The sequence below is a fragment of the Entelurus aequoreus genome, linkage group LG14 (assembly GCF_033978785.1).
Source record: "Entelurus aequoreus isolate RoL-2023_Sb linkage group LG14, RoL_Eaeq_v1.1, whole genome shotgun sequence".
NCBI classification, from domain to species: Eukaryota; Metazoa; Chordata; class Actinopteri; order Syngnathiformes; family Syngnathidae; genus Entelurus; species Entelurus aequoreus.
In genome coordinates this window covers 44,460,953-44,477,976 of record NC_084744.1, presented here as the reverse complement: position 1 = coordinate 44,477,976, position 17,024 = coordinate 44,460,953, and the positions used below count along the sequence as shown (strand labels likewise).

Below are 17,024 nucleotides of genomic sequence, written 5' to 3'. Positions count from 1 at the left end.
TTGTTTTTGTTTTAATATATTTTCTGTAGGAGAAAAAACATGATACAAACCCTTGTTAGAAATTCCACTGTTTATGTTATACATGCTACACCGATGAGAGTATTTGGCAAGCACCGTTTTGTCCTGCTAATTTCAGCGATCCTTGAACTCATCATAGTCTGTTTACATGTACAACTTTCTCCGACGTTGCCACAGAAAGATGTGTTTTATGCCACTCCTTCTTTGTCTCATTTTGTCCACCAAACGTTTCATGCTGAGCGTGCATGTACAAAGATGCGCTTTGTTGATTTCATTGATTTGCTGGAGTGCTTATCAGGCATATTTGGTCACTCCATGACCGCAAGCTAATCGATGCTAACATGCTCTTTAGGCTAGCTGTATGTACATATTGCATCGTTATGCCTCGTTTGTAGGTATATTTGAGCTCATTTAATTTCCTTTACTTATGTCCTCTATGTATTTAATTTATATTTGCATGTCTCATGACACATTATCTGTATGTAATATTGGCTGTATTTCTGATAGTTGTTTGTGTGCCATGTTGTTCCAGACCACAGCAAACGTTACCCATTTTGCAAAGATTGTAATGAATCTATTAGAAGAAGACAGCCTGCCCTTTCCTTTAAGTTGGACACTCACATATATACCTTTGGCCATTCTGAGCCAGTCATTTCTCATCCTGTGAGAAGCCTCCGTTTTACTAATGTTTTCCAATGCTGCAAAAATGTGTAGAATAACAATTAAAAATACAACATTTCTGTCAACGAAGATTTGCTTCAGCCTTTAATAGTAGGCTAATATAGACACTTACATCATGTGTTGCCTTCATTATAACACTTATACAAGACTTTTAGTCATTTTGGTAGTAGGCTAATACACTATATTGCCAAAAGTATTTGGCCACCTGCCTTGACTCACATATGAACTTGAAGTGCATTCCCATGGAATTGTCCAAAATGTTTTGGTATCCTGGAGCATTCAAAGTTCATTTCACTGGATCAAAGGGGCCAAGCCCAACTCCTGAAAAAACACCCCGCACCATAATACCTCCTCCACCAAATTTCACACTCTGCACAATGCAGTCCGAAATGTAGCGTTCTCCTGGCAACCTCCAAACCCAGACTGGTCCATCAGATTGCCAGATGGAAAAGCGTGATTCATCAGTCCAGAGAAGGTGTCGCCACTGCTCTAGAGTCCAGTGGCGACGTGCTTTACACCACTGCATCCCACGCTTTACATTGGACTTGGGTGATGTATGGCTTAGATGCAGCTGCTCGGCCATGGAAACCCATTCCATGAAGCTCTCTGCGTACTGTACGTGGGCTAATTGGAAGGTCACATGAAGTTTGGAGCTCTGTAGCAACTGACTGCAGAAAGTCTTTGCACTATGCGCTTCAGCATCCGCTGACCCCTCTCTGTCAGTTTACGTGGCCTACCACTTGGTGGCTGAGTTGCTGTTGTTCCCAAACTCTTCCATTTTCTTATAATAAAGTTGACTTAGGAATATTAGGAGCGAGGAAATTTCACGACTGGATTTGTTGCACAGGTGGCATCTTATGACAGTTCCACGCTGGAAATCACTGAGAGTGGCCCATTCTTTCACAAATGTTTGCAGAAACAGTCTCCATGCCTAAGTGCTTGATTTTATACACCGGGCCAAGTGATTAGGACACCCGATTTTCATCATTTGGATGGGTGGCCAAATACGTTTGGCAATATAGCGTATTGACACTTACATCATGTGTTGCCTTCATCATAACACTTTTTGCGGCTCCAGACAGATTTTTTTTTAGTATTTTTGGTCCATTATGGCTCTTTCAACATTTTGGGTTGCCGAACCCTTCCCTAAGTGTACACTGTACAAGAACACAACTCATACTGTAGAAGTGTCCTTGTAAGTAATCCCATAAAAAGTCCAACTGCATTGTGTTGCAATAAATAGAATGTGCTATTGAGTATCAATCAAATGCTGTTAGCTTAAAAAAAGAGCAGATGATGTCTCCCATTGATGCATCACAAATAGAAACACAAATGAAGGTTGCCTGACTATGATAACAGTGATTACTTACCAGCTGCATCCACGCACTATTTAATTTGTTGCCTAGCATCATGTAAATGTGTTTTCCGCTTTCCTGCGTTAACTTGATTTCTCTCAGTAACCTGGTTTCATGTGTATATGTGGTAGCTAATATTAGATATTCTACTGCAGTGCTCCTCGGGGGAAGGTGACACAAGGCACAGGTGGATCAAGAGGACTGATGAATACTTGTCTAAAATATTTAATATAGTGAAATGATTTTGTATTACTTTTTGACTGCACATTTCAAAGTATTCGTGTCATGTTTCTCCCTTGACCATTTTACTTAAGACACTTAAGATTCAGTCAAAGAGGAGTTCTGTAAAAAAAAAATTCCAAGGAGTGGCCGAGTTTTGAGGTCAGTAGAATGGCCCATGTGTTGTGCTGAGTCAGGGTGGGGTCACTCAGTACGTGTTCCTGGCTGACTCTAGGATTACAGCTTGGCTTGGAATAAACTAATTCATTCAACACATTTTTATTTTGCATACAGTAATCTGATTAGTTTTGTAAAAGCTGCACTCCATCGTGTAAGTGTATGCATTTGTCTCGATGCCAATATGGTATTGTATTGTATACTTTTCGATACTTTTCGTTACTTTTCGATACTTTTCGATACTTTTCTAAATAAAGGGGACCACAAAAAATTGCATTATTGGCTTTATTTAAAAAAAAAAAAATCTTATGGTACATTAAACATATGTTTATTATTGCAAGTTTGTCCTTAAATAAAATAGTGAATATACAAGACAACTTGTCTTTTAGTAGTAATTAAGGCTCCTAATTAGTCTGCTGACATATGCAGTAATATATTGTGTCATTTTCCATTCTGTTATTGTCTGTTAGTGTTGTCCTGATACCAATATTTTGGTATCGGAAAGTGTTTCGGTACTTTTCGGTACTTTTGTAAACAAAGGGGACCACAAAAAACGTCATTATTGGCTTTATTTTAACAAAAAAATATTACGGTACATTAAACATATGTTTCTTATTGCAAGTTTGTCCTTAAATAAAAATAAAAAACACACTCGACAACTTTTAGTAGTAAGTAAGCAAACAAAGGCTCCTATTTAGTCTGCTGACATATGCAGTAACACATTGTGTCATTTTCCATTCTGTTATTGTCTGTTAGTGTTGTCCTGATACCAATATTTTGGTATCGGGAAGTATTTCGGTGCTTTTCAGTACTTTTCGGTACTTTTCGGTACGTTTCTAAATAAAGGGGACTACAAAAAATTTCATTATTGGCTTTATTTTAACAAAAAAATCTTAGGGTACATTAAACATATGTTTCTTATTGCAAGTTTGTCCTTAAATAAAATAGTGAACATACAAGACAACTTGTCTTTTAGTAGTAAGTAAACAAACAAAGGCTCCTAATTAGTCTGCTGACATATGCAGTAATATATTGTGTCCTTTTCCATTCTGTTATTTTCTGTTAGTCTTGTCCTGATACCAATATTTTGGTATCGGGAAGTATTTCTGTACTTTTCGGTACTTTTCTAAATAAAGGGGACCACAACAAATTTCATTATTGGCTTTATTTTAACAAAAAAATCTTACGGTACATTAAACATATGTTTCTTATTGCAAGTTTGTTCTTAAATAAAATAGTGAACATACAAGACAACTTGTCTTTTAGTAGTAAGTTTGCAAACAAAGGCTCCTAATAAGTCTGCTGACATATGCAGTAACATATTGTGTCATTTATCATTCTATTATTTTGCCAAAATTATGAAGGACAAGTGGTAGAAAATGAATTATTAATCTATTTGTTCATTTACTGTTAATATCTGCTTACTTTCTCTTTTAACATGTTCTATCTACACTTCTGTTAAAATTTAATAATCACTTATTCTTCTGTTGTTTGGATGCTTTGCATTAGTTTTGGATGATACCGCAAATTTGGGTATCGATGTGATACCAAGTAGTTACAGGATTATACATTGGTCAAAATGTTTAAGTCCTCATGTGTCCAGGGATGTATTTCCTAAATTTATAAACATAATATACATTTTAAAAAAAAAGAAAGATTTTGTGATGCCAAAAAATATCACCACCTCATCACAGGGCCAACACAGTTAGACAGACAACATTCACACTCACATTCACACACTAGGGCCAATTTAGTGTTGCCAATCAACCGATCCCCAGGTGCATGTCTTTGGAGGTGGGAGTAAGCCGGAGTACCCGGAGGGAACCCACGCAGTCATGGGGAGAACATGCAAACTCCACACAGAAAGACCCCAAGCCTGGGGCTCGAACTCAGCACCCTTGTATTGTGAGGCACATGCACTAACCCCTGTTTCACTGTGCTGCCCGCTAGAATGACAATGTCTTGCAAAACAAAATCCCATTTTCCTTAAAAACAAGGAACTAGAAAACTTGTATTTCTTTAGGGAAAATACTTATTACAATATAACCATAACTGTAACTATAAATTATGACTTTCTACAGTCCTTTCCATATTGACTTGTCAGATTTGATTGTGTTGCTTTTCTCTGTACACATCGGCCCACGCAGTATCATGGCATCACAAATATGCGAGCATACTGTTGGGGGAAAGGAGTGGTTGAGAAGCCACAACAGAGAGACCAGCGACAAATATGTACATGATAAGCTTTCATTATTATTGGCTCATTTTGTCAGTTACATTTTCATCAAAATTATTGATGTGACATCATAATAGCCATTGTTATCACTCGATAATTATACTTAAAGGCCTACTGAAAGCCACTACTACCGACCACGCAGTCTGATAGTTTATACATCAATGATGAAATCTTAACATTATAACACATGCCAATACGGCCGGGTTAACTTATAAAGTGACATTTTAAATTTGCCGCTAAACTTCCGGTTCGAAACGCCTCTGAGGATGACGTATGCGCGTGACGTAGACCGGCGAACACGGGTATGCCTTCCACATTGAAGCCAATACGAAAAAGCTCTGTTTTCATTTCATAATTCCACAGTATTCTGGACATCTGTGTTCGTGAATCTGTTTCAATCATGTTCATTGCATTATGGAGAAGGAAGCTGAGCAAGCAAAGAAGAAAGTTGTCGGTGCGAAATGGACGTATTTTTCGAACGTAGTCAGCCACAACAGTACACTCTTTCGGGAATGTTTACATTCCCGAAAGATGCAGTCAAGATGGAAGAACTCGGATAACAGAGACTCTAACCAGGAGGACTTTTGACTTCGATACACAGACGCCTGTAGAGAACTGGGACAACACAGACTCTTACCAGGATTACTTTGATTTGGATGACAAAGACGCAGACGTGCTACTGTGAGTATGCAGCTTTGGCTTCTAAACATTTGATCGCTTGACCGTATGTGCGCAACTTTTTTTTGCGTATGTACGTAACTTTTTTTAAATATATAAGCTTTATGAACCTTGGGTTAGGTGAACGGTCTTTTGGGCTGAGTGATTGTGTGTGTTGATCAGGTGTTTGAATTGTATTGGCGTGTTCTATGGAGCTAGGAGCTAGCATAGGAGCTAGGAGCTAGCATAACACGTACCGTACCGTACGTGCGCGTCACGTACGTAACTTTTTAAAAATATATAAGCTTTATGAACCTTGGGTTCGGTGAACGGTCTTTTGGGCTGAGTGATTGTGTGTGTTGATCAGGTGTTTGAATTGTATTGGCGTGTTCTATGGAGCTAGGAGCTAGCATAGGAGCTAGGAGCTAGCATAACACGTACCGTACCGTACGTGCGCGTCACGTACGTAACTTTTTAAAAATATATAAGCTTTATGAACCTTGGGTTAGGTGAACGGTCTTTTGGGCTGAGTGATTGTGTGTGTTGATCAGGTGTTTGAATTGCATTGGCGTGTTCTATGGAGCTAGGAGCTAGCAGAGGAGCTAGGAGCTAGCATAACAAACACGCAGGTGTTGTTATGCAGGATTAATTTGTGGCATATTAAATATAAGCCTGGTTGTGTTGTGGCTAATAGAGTATATATATGTCTCGTGTTTATTTACTGTTGTAGTCATTCCCAGCTGAATATCAGGTACCGTGAGTATGCAGCCTTGGCTGCTAAACATTAGATAGCTTGACCGTATGTGCGCGTCACGTACGTAACTTTTTAAAAATATATAAGCTTTATGAACCTTGGGTTAGGTGAACGGTCTTTTGGGCTGAGTGATTGTGTGTGTTGATCAGGTGTTTGAATTGTATTGGCGTGTTCTATGGAGCTAGGAGCTAGCAGAGGAGCTAGGAGCTAGCATAACAAACACGCAGGTGTTTTTATGCAGGATTAATTTGTGGCATGTTAAATATAAGCCTGGTTGTGTTGTGGCTAATAGAGTATATATATGTCTTGTGTTTATTTACTGTTGTAGTCATTCCCAGCTGAATATCAGGTCACCCCCGGCTCTCACAGCATCTTCCCTATCTGAATAGCTTCAACTCCCCACTAGTCCTTCACTTGCACTTTACTCATCCACAAATCTTTCATCCTCGCTCAAATTAATGGGGAAATTGTCGCTTTCTCGGTCCGAATCTCTCTCACTTCATGCGGCCATCATTGTAAACAATAGGGAACTTTGCGTATATGTTCAACTGACTACGTCATGCTACTTCCGGTAGGGGCAAGCCTTTTTTTTATCAGATACCAAAAGTTGTAATCTTTATCGTCGTTGTTCTATACTAAATCCTTTCAGCAAAAATATGGCAATATCGCGAAATGATCAAGTATGACACATAGAATAGATCTGCTATCCCCGTTTAAATAAAAAAAAATCATTTCAGTAGGCCTTTAATATCCCTATTACACACATTCAAGAAATTTGGTAGGGGGACAAGTAATTACCGCGCCAAACTACCAAACACACACATCTGCACACAGACACAAATTAAAAAGTTAATGTCATTTATATATATATATATATATTGTCACTAACAACACTCAGTAAACATTTAGGAACTGAGGAGACACATTTTTAAAGCTTTTCAGGTGGTATTCTTTCCCATTCTTGCTTGATGTACAGCTTAAGTTGTTCAACAGTCCGGGGTCTCCGTTGTGGTATTTTACACTTCATAATGTGCCACACATTTTCAATGGTAGACAGGTCTGGACTACAGGCAGGCCAGTCTAGTACCCGCACTCTTTTACTATGAAATCACGCTGTTGTAGCACGTGGCTTGGCATTGTCTTGCTGAAATAAGCAGGGGTGTCCATGACAACGTTGCTTGGATGGCAACATACTGTATGTTGCTCCAAAACCTGTATGTACCTTTCAGCATTAATGGTGCCTTCACAAATGTGTAAGTTACCCAGCCTTGGGCACTAATACACCCCCATACCATCACAGATGCTGGCTTTTCAACTTTGCGCCTATAACAATCCGGATGGTTCTTTTCCTCTTTGGTCCGGAGGACACAACGTCCACAGTTTCCAAAAACAATTTGAAATGTGGACTCGTCAGACCACAGAACACTTTTTTACTTTGCATCAGTCCACCTTAGATGAGCTCAGGCCCAGCGAAGCCGGCAGCGTTTCTGGGTGTTGTTGATAAATGGCTTTGGCCTTGCATAGTAGAGTTTTAACTTGCACTTACAGATGTAGCGACGGACTGTAGTTACTGACAGTGGTTTTCTGAAGTGTTACTGAGCCCATGTGGTGATATCCTTTACACACTGATGTTGCTTTCTGATACAGTATCGCTTACGTGCAGTGATTTCTCCAGATTCTCTGAACCTTTTGATGATATTACGGACCGTGGATGGTAAAATCCCTAAATTCCTTGCAATGGCTCATCGAGAAATGTTGTTTTTAAACTGTTGGACAATTTGCTCACGCATTTGTTCACAAAGTGGTGACCCTCACCCCATCCTTGTTTGTGAATGACTGAGCATTTCATGGAAGCTGCTTTTATACCCAATCATGGCACCCACCTGTTCCCAATTAGCCTGTTCACCTGTGGGATGTTCCAAATAAGTGTTTGATGCGCATTCCTCAACTTTCTCAGTCTTTTTTGCCACTCGTGCCAACTTTTTGTGCAGGCATCAAATTCCAAATTAGCTAATATTTGCAAAAAATAACAAAGTTTTCCAGTTGGAACGTTAAGTATCTTGTCTTTGCAGTCTATTCAATTGAATATAAGTTGAAAAGGATTTGCAAATCATTGTATTCTGTTTTTATTTACCATTTACACAACGTGCCAACTTCACGGGTTTTGGAGTTTGTACGACCTCAGGGACTTCATAGGTTGCATTGTAATCAGACAAGTTTATCTCTTTGTTTAGACCAAAATGAGGTCACCTTTTAACCGTTGGGAACCGTATAGTCCCTTGGTATTTGCCTAATTATAGCCTTAAAAAACTTCACAGAGTCTTCCTTCACCGCCTCTCACCTACTTCTGGGTTTCTTAGCTTGACAACACTATGCTGCTTTTGCACCAGGAAGGTGGATGTGTTTCTGTTTTGTGCCTTCACGTTGGACGAAAAACAGAAATGTTGACGAGCCAGTCCGTTGTGTGCTTATAAGAGCGTGCCGGCAGCTCTTTCTCTCAAAGCTGCCGCGGATTCCTACCTAACCTTGCAGTGCCATGTAGACTGCGGACCGCATAAAATGGGGAACTTTAAAGGTAGGCTATCACAACTTTGCTTTGCTTGTATTTCATTTAAATCAGGTTGGCTTCCTTTTTAGACTTTGGCATGTATAGACCGTTCAGGAAATGATTTTGAACACAACGTAGGACTACGTAAAAACTCTCTGCACACCTCTTTTTCTTTGTACAAAACAAGGCGGGAGAGTCTCTTACTCGGGCTGTGGTAGTAGTAAGCATAGGCGCCCATCTACATTTCTGCCAGTGGGTGTATTAGTGTTGTCCCGATACCAATATTTTGATATCGGGAAGTATTTCGGTACTTTTTGGTACTTTTCTAAATAAAGGGCACCACAAAAAATGTCATTATTGGCTTTATTTTAACAAAAAAATATTACGGTACATTAAAACTATGTTTCTTATTTCAAGTTTGTCCTTAAATAAAATAGTAAACATACAAGACAACTTGTCTTTTAGTAGTAAGTAAACAAACAAAGACTCCTAATTTAGTCTGCTGACATATGCAGTAACATATCGTGTCATTTATCAATCTATTATTTTGTCTATATTATTAAGGACAAGTGGTAGAAAATGAATTATTAATCTATTTGTTCATTTACTGTTAATATCTGCTTACTTTCGGTTTTAACATGTTCTATCTACACTTCTGTTAAAATGTAATAATCACTTATTCTTCTGTTGTTTGACACTTTACATTAGTTTTGGATGATACCACAAATTTGGGTATCAGTCCGATACCAAGTAGTTACAAGATCATACATTGGTCATATTCAAAGTCCTCAAGTGTCTAGGGACATATTTCCTGAGTTTATAAACATAATATAAAAACAAAACAAAACGAAAGAAGATTTTGTGATGTTAAAAAATATTGATGTAATCATAGTAGTATCGAGCCAAGGATGTCGTTGTGTCTTGTGCAGCCCTTTGACACACTCGTGATTTAGGGCTATATAAGTAAACATTAATTGATTGAGTGATTGACTAGATACGCTATTTTACGTGGTATCATCACAGTGGATGTTAGGTGTAGATCCACCAATGGCGTTTGTTTATATTGTAGCGTCCCGAAAGAGTTGGTGTTATAGGGAATTCTGGGAATTTGTATAGTGTTTATGTTGTGTTGCGGTGCAAATATTCTCCCAAAATGTGTTTGTCATTGTTGTTTAGTGTGGTTCCACTATATGGCACATGTTTATGACAGTGTTGGCGTTGTTCATACTGACACCCTTAGTGTGACATGTATGGCTGTTGACTAAGTATGCTCTTCATTCGCCCGTATGCAGCGTGTTCAAAGTCAAGATGATTGTGTCAATATCGTCAACAATAATGAAATCTCGGTTAGGCTTTGTTAATTATAGACTGTATGATTTATTGTGCAAAATGGAGCAAACTCGCCACAAAATTAATAACTACAAGATTGATTTTTCCAAATTGACTTTAAAGATTGAAAGTTGCCATCAATTCCACGTGGGTGCTCACTGCTCGGCATTGTCCTATGGTAGTAACCTTTCTTCTTTTAAGGTTTGCATTGTAGGTTCCCCCCCTATGATGGTGCTACAAGTGTTAGGCAGGAGGCACGATGCACATTTCAAAATGTTTACCGTTTCCCCGAGTGCTTTCTGGGAGCAAAAGCCTATGTCATGGATTTAGGCGCGGAAGAAACGGAGTATCGGAAGGGAAAGTCCATCCATCCATCCATTTTCTTCCGCTTATCCGAGGTCGGGTCGCGGGGGCAGCAGCCTAAGCAGAGAAGCCCAGACTTCCCTCTCCCCAGCCACTTCGTCCAGCTTCTCCCGGGGGATCCCGAGGCGTTCCCAGGCCAGCCGGGAGACATAGTGGAAGGGAAGGTGGGGTGTGCTGCAACTCTATGAATGAGTGGGAAAGGAATCCAACATGGAGTACCCTGCGTGGAAGCACGGCTTTAGTTGTAGAGTCTGTCATTCAACGCCATTGCTGGCACACGACTCAAATTGGGTCAGACACCGTGCAATATTGCCTTGTTGACACACTCCAAGACTACCTCAGGGTCCTTGTTTTCCCTGCAAAAATAGCAGCAGGTGGGACCTCCTGCATGTTTCATACCATTTAAATGCAAAACATTGGATGTCTTCACCGTAAACAAGCCGCCTGCCTCACATACCGACTGTCGGCCGGAGTTAAACGATCTCATCTGTGTTAGTGCTGGCTTGTTTAAAGCCAGCAAGCGTGCACACTCTGAGGATGTGACCCCTTTAAGCCTTTAAAAATAAGAGCCGTTTGCATTGAAACGGACTCACTTAGTCGGGTATTTGATTATCTGCTTGCCCATTCACCTGCATTAAGGACCCAGCATGGTATGCTGCTACGGGGAATGAACGCAATAATCCGGGGGATTTTAAAGTGTGGCGCTATGAGGTTGTGCGTATAATTCGATTAGGCCAAAAAAACTAGATTTTCCCGTGCATGGTTTGTGTTGTTTCTGCTTACCGTGGACCCCGACTTAAACCAGTTGAAAAACTTATTTGGGTGTTACCGTTTAGTGGTCAATTGTACGGAATATGTACTGTACTGTGCAATCTACTAATACAAGTTTCAATCCATCAATCAATCAATCAATCAAACCCCAGAATCTGTTTACTCTCTTGATGCAGGAACTACAAATACATCCATTTTGCATTAGCTTACCCAGTTAAAAACGTGTAAAGCCGAACTCAGGACCTTCGTATTGTGAGGCACATGCACTGACCCTGTGCTGCAGATGAGCTTCGAGCACACCTGTGAAGTGAAAACCATTTCAGGTGACATTTGTCAATATAAAAAAGTATCAAATACAGTACAGGCCAAAAGTTTGGACACACTTTCTCATTTCAATGTGTTTTCTTTATTTTCATGACTATTTACATTGTAGATTGTCACTGAAGGCATCAAAACTATGACACCTGTAAAGTGAAAACCATTTCAGCTTGAAGATGAGCTTCTTGAAGCTCATGAAGAGAATGCCAAGAGTGTGCAAAGCAGTAATTAGAGCAAAAGGGTGGCTATTTTGAAGAAAATAGAATATAAAACATATTTTCAGTTTTTGCACCTTTTTTGGTTAAGTACATAACTCCACATGTGTTCATTCATAGTTTTGATGTGACAATCTACAATGTAAATTGACATGAAAATAAAGAAAACACATTTAATGAGAAGGTGTGTCCAAACTTCTGGCCTGTATTGTATGTCTAGTTCAGGGGTCGGCAACCCACGGCTCCGGAGCCGCATGCGGCTCTTTGACCACTCTGATGCGGCTCAGCTGCATACTTGCCGACCCTCCCGGTTTTCCCAGGAGACTTAACGACCCCCCCTGATTTTCCCAGGAGACTGCCTCTCCTAGAAATCTCTCAGGGCAAATATTATCCTATTTTCACTCTTATTACTTAATCAAGGGCGTGCCCTAATGGCACTGCATTAATTGTCCTCTATAGCATTTACAAACAGCGTGCCAGCCCGGCCACATGTTATATGTTGCTTTTACTTGCACACGTATGCGACAGCAAGGCATACTTGGTCAACAGCCACACAGCTTACACTGACGGTGGACGTATAAAACAACTTTAACACTGTTACGTTACAAATATGCGCCACACTGTGAACCCACACCAAAAAAGAATGACAAAAACATTTCTGGAGAACATCCGCACGTAACACAACACAACAAATACCCAGAATCCCATGCAGCCCTAACTCTTCCGGTCTACAATCATTATACACCCCCGCTCCCACCAAACCCCCCCCCCCACCCCCCCTCCGTGCGTCGGTTGAGCGGAAGAGTTAGGGCTGCAGGGGATTCTGGGTATTTGTTGTGTTGTGTTTATGTTGTGTTACAGTGCAGATGTTCTCCAGAAATGTGTTTGTCATTATTTTTTGGTGTGGGTTCAAAGTGTGGCGCATATTTGTAACGTAACAGTGTTAAAGTTGTTTTTGTACGACTACCGTCAGTGTAAGCTGTGTGGCTGTTGAACAAGTATGCCTTGCTGTCACTTACCTGAGCAAGCAAAAGCTGCATTCAACATGTGGCCAAGCAGGTACGCTGTTTGGGCAGGCTGTAGAGGGCGCTAAAAGCAGTGCCAGCAGGTCCTGAAATTTGGGAGTCTCCCGGAAAATTCAGAGGGTTGGCAAGAAAGACGCTATCAAGCGCCATTCAATTAAAAGTCGCGGGCCGCACTAACATTAAATTTCCTTATTAAGATGCGTGCCGGTGCGTGTGTCAGAGACCCCTGGTTAACATAGCGCAAAGCAATTTAAGCTTTATATGCGGTGTTTTTCATTTTAAATTTTCAAAATTTTTTTGTGGCTCCCATTGTTTTCTTTAATTTGTGAAACTTTCCAAAATGGCTCTTTGAGTGGTAAAGGTTGCCGACCCCTGGTCTAGTTGGATATTACTTAAACATATGAAGTTAAGTTAAAGTTAAAGTACCAATGATAGTCACGCACACACTAGGTGTGGTGAGATTTGTCATCTGCATTTGACCCATCCCCTTGTTCACCCCCTGGGAAGGGAGGGGAGCAGTGAGCAGCAGCGGTGGCCACGCCCGGGAATCTGAGTGCCAAGCAGGGAGGTAATGGGTCCCATTTTTATAGCCTTTGGTACGACTCGGCCGGGGTTTGAACTCACAACTTACCGATCTCAGGGCGGACATCTAACCACTAGGCCACTGAGTAGGTTAAAGTCTCCAAAGCATAAGCGTTCTAGAAAGTATCCAATAACAAGCATGTCCGAAGTATTCAATTTACTGCGTCATGGGTAGGGATGATACTCGAAACCGATTTTCCCGGTTGTTCGATAAGAAAAGAACCGAGTCCTCGGACTCAAATCCCTTTTTGAGAACCGGTACCCGTTATCGAGACCACTATAGTAAAGAAAAACAGTTGGTTCTTTATTCGAAACCCTGGGAACGAATCCCGTCCCGACCAGAAATGCCCCGTGAGACATCACAAGAAATTACGTCACGTAGCTCAGTCATTAGGCGCAGATAGCGAAAGCGGGAAAAACAATGGACCGGAAAAAGCGCTCCAAGGTGTAATAAAGTTCAAAACAAAAGGTATAATCCAATGAATAACTTTACTGAGAGATTTGAGCAGGGTACAAACACATGACCAACACTTTTACGACCAACCGGAAACATAGCAACCAGGCTAGCAACGCACCTCCTTTACGGCAGCTGTCGCAACGTTCTTAAAGCAACCGCAGTACATATATATATATATACAACACATCTCCCTTTTTTAAGTTTTGTTTTTCTTTCCTTGTAAACAAAACAAAATCACACTGTATATGTGTTGTCTGTCTAATTATAAATAATGCAGACGAAGCTGAGTTCTTGACGCTTACTTTCACAGCATGCTCATAACCTCATTCTTAGCTGCCCGGTGGCGACATGCAACACTTTTCTGGGCTACAGCGCATGCTCGTCACTCCCGTTGCATGCTGGGTAGTGTAGTTGTTATATTCCCTAGCTCATAACATCACATCTTTCCCCCTATAAAGAAATAATGTTAACTCAATAAAGTGTATTTCTTTTTTTAACTTTAACTTTTCATTTCTTAGCATTGTAACCACATTTGCAAACAACTTTTCTCTTCATAGAATTTTCTTTCAATAAAGAAAAAAAATGCAAAAATGTCAAAGCATCATAACAAACAGTTATGTCAAATAGCAGCAGAAGTGCACTTTTTGGAGAGCTGTATTATTTTAAGTTTTGTGCCCAAGGGACTGATTTTATTTAACACTATAGTATTATTTATACACCTATAGTGATCACAGAGACAGGTTGTTTCTGTGTTACTGTATATATTTGTTTTTCTGAAAAATCCCACTTAATATACTTTGGGTAACAACAGTCAATATTTATTTATTTTATTTTATTTTTTTAGGGGGGTAACAGTCAATATTTATTTATTTATTAGATTTTATTTTTTTCTTATATAATAAAAGTGAGCTTTTGTTAAACCAAATATTGTGTGTTTTTTTCTATATACAACAACCTATCTGGACTCGACAAGAGAATCGATAAGGAATCGGTTCGATAAGAGGATTCGATAATAGGCTCGAACTCGATAATTTCTTATCAAACATCATCCCTAGTCATGGGCTTAATGTAATTACCTATTGTGGCCACTAGGCCAAAGAAAGTATTACCTAATACCACTCCACTTCAACTTAAAAGACAGCATAAGTCCATTATAGGTTAAATAAGTAGGTTAGTGTTTGTCATACCTACCATTGTTCTCTGAGTAGTTTAATTTGATCAAGCCTTTTCTAACATTGCACACTACAAAGTAATGCGAGTACCGTATCAGATCAATATTGCTACCAATATTCCAGGCTACAATATCAGTATCAGATGGGAAGTGAAAAAATGGTATCGAGATAACTCAAGTCTGAGTGATCTAAAGATACATAACGTCAATAATGCAAAAAACAAGGAAAAATCAGTGTAGCTTTTCACCTGCTATCAACAAAATGTGTTCATTCATAGTTTTGATGCTTTCAGTGACAATCTGCAATGTAAATAGTCATGGTAATAAAGAAAACACATTGAAATGAGAGGGTGTGTCCAAACTTTTGGCCTGTACTGTAGATGCACAATAGCACCCGCAGAACAGTTTCAGCCTTGTTAGATCACACTGTGTGTGCTGAATGATTATATTTGCATCTTCTTCTCCCATACTGTCTGACAATCAGCATATATTCTGCTCATTCAGGAAGGGAGACACGCTGAATAGATTGCGCTCCTTATTCTATTTTATACCTGCATTGTCCTTTCCATCCTTACACTGTCCATTCTTTGTAACTGAGCTACTGTGGGGAACAATTTCCCTTGTGGATCATTGAAGTTTGTCTAAGTCTAAGTCTATTCTGCTCACTCACAATCTCCTGCACACAAGTTTAGTAGATCAGCTTTGTGTGTTTTAGTGTTTTAGTACACACAAACTTTTAGTAGATCAGGCCCATTAGGTATGTTTGGTTTGTAGTTCAATTGAATTCAATTTATATTGTTTTATAATAGGATTGCACAAACATTTTATAAGGGTGAGTGTGTTTTTTTATACTGACTGTATACAGTCTTTACGCATGAAGATGTTGACACGGCACCACAAAATTGTCATCTTGTCTGATGTTGTCTTGTAAATAATGTTAGCCAAGATATGTGCAGAAAGCACAGGCTTGGAATATATCTCTAAATCTTTCCTCTAAATAGCTTGCAGATGACAGTAGCAGTGAATCTCTCAGACAGTAAAAGAAGTCCTTGTAAAATCTATGTCCCCCCCCCCCAAAAAAATCACTTGCTATTGTTTGCTTCTGCGAGAACGTCATCACAGGTGCCCTTTGTGTGCGGCTTATTCCACGCCATGGGACCAAATTTATTCCTCTTGCACATTTCAATTATGAAGCAGAGGGTTGAGGGCACAAAGGATATGACATTCACTTAGCTTTTTCATCTGTTTTTGATTTTTCATTTATTTATTTTCTTTCTATTTTCTCTAAGCCCATTATCCTTTCAAGCACTTTTGCCTCAGTCATTTGTGATTCCCGTTAATATATTTCATGGCTCGTTATTGTTGATGTCCGACAAAAAGCACATGCAGTCGTGGTCAAAAGTTTACATACACTTGTAAAGGACATAATGTCATGGCTGTCTTGAGTTTCCAATCATTTCTACAACTCTTATTTTTTTATGATAGAGTGATTGAAGCACATGTTTGTCACAAAAAATATTCATGAAGTTCTGTTCTTTTATGAATTTAGTATGGGTCTACTGAAAATGTGAGCAAATCTGCTGGGTCAAAAGTATACATACAGCAATGTTAATATTTGGTTACATGTCCCTTGGCAAGTTTCACTGCAATAAGGCGCTTTTGGTAGCCATCCACAAGCTTCTGGTTGAATTTTTGACCACTCCTCTTGACAAAATTGGTGCAGTTCAGCTAAATTTGTTGGTTTTCTGACATGGACTTGTTTCTTCAGCATTGTCCACACGTTTTAGTCAGGACTTTGGGAAGGCCATTCTAAAACCTTAATTCTAACCTGATTTTGCCATTCCTTTACGACGTTTAATTGTGTTTTTGGTCATTGTCCTGTTGGAACACCCAACAGCGCCCAAGACCCAACCTCCGTGCTGATGATTTTAGGTTGTCCTGAAGAATTTGGAGGTAATCCTCCCTTTTATAGCTGTGTCAGCAATCGGAGGGTTTCTGGTTACTGGGGTTCAATCCCCACCTTCTACCATCCTAGTCACGTCCGTTGTGTCCTTGGGCAAGACACTTCACCCTTGCTCCTGATGGCTGCTGGTTAGCGCCTTGCATGGCAGCTCCCGCCATCAGTGTGTGAATGTGTGTGTGAATGGG

General features: G+C 39.8%; 1 protein-coding gene across 4 annotated transcripts in view; it reads left to right on the top strand.

Moving 5' to 3' along the window:
- Positions 1 to 17,024, top strand: part of LOC133664931 (plakophilin-4-like) — a 246,263-nt gene that overhangs the window by 50,093 nt on the left and 179,146 nt on the right. For 2 of the 4 annotated variants that reach the window (XM_062069972.1, XM_062069968.1), the window contains exon 1: positions 8,583 to 8,672. The exons of the other annotated variants lie outside the window; for them this stretch is intronic. In XM_062069972.1, coding sequence (XP_061925956.1) covers positions 8,657 to 8,672 — 16 coding nt within the window. In that variant the 5' untranslated portion in view covers positions 8,583 to 8,656. Of the gene's footprint in view, positions 1 to 8,582; positions 8,673 to 17,024 lie in introns of those variants that run through there. 4 annotated transcript variants of the gene reach the window in all.